Below are 4,293 nucleotides of genomic sequence, written 5' to 3'. Positions count from 1 at the left end.
CAGCTTAGCAGGGCCCTGGGGGGACACGCAGAGCCCGGAAGGGCCCGCCGAGAGGCGATTAACTTTAATATTAAGTTTGTAGTTTGTCAGATCATTCATTTTTATATTGTTTTATCCATTAGTGGAGGGTATCTCTTGACTTGTGTTTTTAATCAGAGCAGTGAGTATTATTTTACCTTGTAATACTAGTGGAATTAAGTTAAAGGAGGGACAGTTCTTTTATTGTGATAAGAGGAAAAGTGGTCTCATGCGAGAAAGTACCAGGGATATGGGATAAAAAACAAAAACATATAAAATAGAACCTGGTGTCTGTTTTCAAGCAGTATACAATGCACAGTCAGTGAGATAGATAAATGTTTAAATAAGGAAGATTGCAAGTACTGTAAAGTAATACAGGAAAATACAATTGCTCAAAGGAATGAATGGAGAGTAAGTCCTGTAACATTTAAGGAGAATAAACTATTTTATAGGTAGAATTTGAATAGTTAGATAAAAAAAAAAAAAGGAAAGAAAAAGAGACTAAAAAGTAAGAAATGTAGAGAAAGGATGAAGTAAAGAAACATTGGACCCAGCAGGTGGTGGTGCGATGGTTAAGACACTGAACTCCCACGTGGAGGACTGCAGTTTGAGTCCCAGTCCCAGAGACTTGAAACTCAAGCCGGGCGCAGGGGCATGCATGCCCAGTATTCTAAGAGGAGAATGGATGAGAAGAGATTGCAATGTGGTCATCCCCCTCTGAGGGATGATTTCTTGCTTTCTGTCTCTGTCTCTCCGGCAAGTGCATGTGCCCTGTAGCAAAAAATCTCTCAAAAATAAAAGAAAAATTACAAAACCAGGGAGTCTTTCTTTTTTTTTCAAAAGATATCTTTTATTATTATTACTGTTTTTTATATTTAATCACTGTATATCATTAGAACATTCAAAGTGAATTTTCCCAGCATGAATATAATGTATATTAGTCCAGGCAGATATGACCATACACATTATCAACAGATAATTTTCCATTTTTGTGTTCCTTGAATGTTTTGCTTCTTTCTTTTCCCCCTTGATTCCATCCCTTTCACTGTCTCCCATTTTCCACCCTCTCCCCATACTGTCTCCAACATCCACAGTTGATCTCTATGCTTTTATACTTTCCAGTCTTTCAGTTTCTGTCGTAGAGTGCTGGCATTTGGCATATATTTGTGGATATACCGTGCTTCTCTTTCATAGTTTGGCTTGTTTCCCTTAGCAGAAAGTTTTGCATATTCATCTACTTCATCAAATACCAAGGCCTTGTTTTCTGTTGTTTTTTTTTTTATGGCTGAGAAGTATTCCATAGTGTATGTGTGCCCACTTTTTCAATCCATTCATCTGTTTATGGACATATGGGTTGGTTACAGGTCTAAACAATTGTGAATAATGCTGCAGTATATATGGACGTGCTTTTCTGATTGGGTGTATTCTATCCTTCGGGTAGATACCTGGAGTGGAATTGCTGGAACAGATGGTAGTTCTCTTTGTAGATCTTTGAGGAACCTCCATATTGTTCTCCACAGTGGCTGTACTAATTTACATTCCCACCAACAGTGTAAGAGAGATCCCTTTTCACTACAGCCTCACCAGCCCCTATTCTTCCTTATTTTTTCAGTCTTAGCCATTCTGACTGGGGTTAGGTCGTATCTCATTGTGGTTTTGATTTGCATCTCCCATATGATAAGGGATGTTAAACATTTTTTCATACGCTTTTTAGCTGTTTATACATCTTCTTTAGAGAGTTGTCTGTTCAGCTGATTTGCGCATCTTTTAATTGAGTTGATTATAATATTTTTTCCTGATTAGCTGTTTAGGTTCCCTGTATGTTTTGGTTGTCAGTCTCTGATCTTAGGCATAGTTTGCAATATATTTTTCCATTCTGAGTGTTGTTGATTCACTCTAATTATTCTTTCTTTTGCTGTACAGAAGCTTTTTTTTTGGAGAGGTTTTTGCTAAAGGGCACGTGCGCTCGCCAGAAAGAGAGAGACAGACAGACAGAAAGCGAGAAATCACCCCCTGAGGGGATGGCCATGCCGCAATCACTTCTCCTCCATTCTCCTCTCGGGATCTTGGGCACTCACGCACACGTGCCTGGCATGAGTTTAAGCCACCAGGTCCGGGACTTGAACCTCGGTTGGCTACATGGGAGTTCAGCGACATAACCATTATGCTAACTGCTGGTCCCCTGTGCAGAAGCTTTTTAACCTTACGTAATTCTACCTATTTACTTCTGGGATTAATGCCTGTGCTTTGGGGGTCTTATTTAAGAAGTCTTTACCTACTCCAGTGTCTCCAGGAGTTTCCCCTGTGTTATCCACCAGTAGTTTTATAGTTTGCGGTCCTAGGTTTAGATCTAGATCTTTGATCCATTTTGAATTGATTTTTGGTTAGTGATAAGTGATAGAGGTCCAGGTTCATCTTTCTGCAAGTGGATACCCAGTTTTTCCAGCACCATTTGCTAAAGAGATTTTCTTTTCCCCACTGGATTATCTGATGCCCTTTGTCTAAAATCAGTTTGCTGTATGTTTTGGGGTTCCAAGTAGCCTTTTAATACGTGTACATTTCTTGTTTTTACTTTTTTTGCTCTTAGATTGTCTTATTTCTAGATAATATATTTAATAAAAATATTTTGTTATATTTCATTTCTCCAAGAGTCATCACTCTGGTATGCTTTGTGTCATGAGAGTGTCACCTCCATTACCAAGACTCAGAATTGATTTTATCTTCAGTCTCCTAAGTAAATATGCTACCGGTATTAGATACACCCTGGACACATACTCACATCAGAAGCATCAGCTTGAGACTGCTAATGAAGATGACGATGATACCAACCAGTCCGTGTCATCCATAGAAGATGATTTTGTCACTGCTTTTGAGCACTTGGAGGAAGAAGAGACTTCAAAGCTGTATAATGATGGTTGGTTTTTTTTTTACTTGACTTTTTTGAAGTGGGTGCATTAAAGTTTAAAGTTCAGTTTTGAAAGTTTGATGGCAAACTTACTTAGTTGAAATTTATGTTGAGATTTAAAATGTTTAAAATTAAACATTTAACCTCACTTCTGATTGCCTGAGGAATTAATTTCCTTGTTTCTAAGTTCATTGTTATCTGGTTTTCAGTTTTACTATTTCTCTTCTTGTTTAGGTGGCACTGTACGAGCATTGTGCACTCATGCCTCTGTCTGGAACATGCTGAGGTGCAAATTCCAGAAGTGCTAGTGTCAGAGATAGTATAGTCATGTTTCTAACATGCATGACAACATGCCGCATATTCCGTAGACCAGGTGTCCCAAACATAGGGTAAAAAGAAGTTATTTTAGTAAAAGGTGTATTTGCTTTCAGGTGTTACTTAGGATGAATCTTTGTTAAATGGCATAGTTGAGAAGATACTTACGTTTCAGGTAGATACTTCATATTTAGTTATTTATTCCAGTGGTTTAAATTAATTTTTAAAAAGTTCTGTTCAAGAATAATTTAATCATTTTCTTCTTTTCCTGTAGGAATAAGCATTACTACGCTAAGGAGTCAGTGTGATGCTGCTTCTCAAACTGTTTTTGGTCACCATTTAGAAACTCATGATTTGAGAATTCTGGCTAACTCTGGACAGCAGAAGTCATTGGCCAAACCTTCAATTTCTTCAGTGAATGTTCTAGGACATAAAGAACTCCCTTCAGTGAAAACGTCAGTCACAACATCAATTTCAGAGCCTTGGATCCAAAGGAGTTTCTATAGGTCATCTAATGCTTCAGGTAAAGGTAGTGATTCACAGAAAACTTTTTTTTCTTCTTCTCCTGCCTACTCATCTGAATCAGAATGCTCAAGCCCAAGTCCTGTTATTTTTTTGGATGAAGAGGGATACCAGAAAAGTTTAAAAGCAAAACTTGAGCTGCCTAAAATTCCTGTGATGAAAGATGATATAGAGGATTCAGACTCAGAAGTAAGTGAATTTTTTGATAGTTTTGATCAGTTTGATGAACTAGAACAAACTTTAGAGACTCCTTGCCTACTCATTAAAGATCCTATCATAGGGAAATCATTGCAAAAGAAAGGGCACAAACATGGAAAATCTTGTATGAATCCTCAAAAGTTCAAGTTTGATTGTCCAGCTCTCCCAGCTAATGTTAGAAAGCCAACTCCTCGTAAACCAGAATCTCCATATGGTCACCTGTGCGATGCTCCGGATTCTCCTCGCCCAGTGAAGGCATCTGGGGAGGATAGTGGGTTGTTTAGCCCTATTCGATCCTCTGCTTTCAGCCCTCTTGGCAGCTGCACTCCTGCTGA

At 38.3% G+C, this 4,293-nt stretch overlaps 1 protein-coding gene across 6 annotated transcripts in view; it reads left to right on the top strand.

Moving 5' to 3' along the window:
* The window catches only part of AKAP11 (A-kinase anchoring protein 11), a gene marked incomplete at its 3' end in the record, with an annotated part of 53,017 nt that overhangs the window by 29,824 nt on the left and 18,900 nt on the right, over positions 1 to 4,293 (top strand). For 5 of the 6 annotated variants that reach the window (XM_027774578.1, XM_027774579.1, XM_014590525.2 and 2 more), the window contains 2 exon segments: positions 2,668 to 2,932; positions 3,513 to 4,287. In XM_027774578.1, coding sequence (XP_027630379.1) covers positions 2,668 to 2,932; positions 3,513 to 4,287 — 1,040 coding nt within the window. 6 annotated transcript variants of the gene reach the window in all.

This window comes from Tupaia chinensis, unplaced genomic scaffold (assembly GCF_000334495.1).
Source record: "Tupaia chinensis unplaced genomic scaffold, TupChi_1.0 Scaffold000458_1, whole genome shotgun sequence".
Taxonomy (NCBI): Eukaryota; Metazoa; Chordata; class Mammalia; order Scandentia; family Tupaiidae; genus Tupaia; species Tupaia belangeri.
The sequence above is the reverse complement of the archived record's forward strand: the minus strand, read 5'-3'. Positions and strand labels throughout refer to the sequence as shown.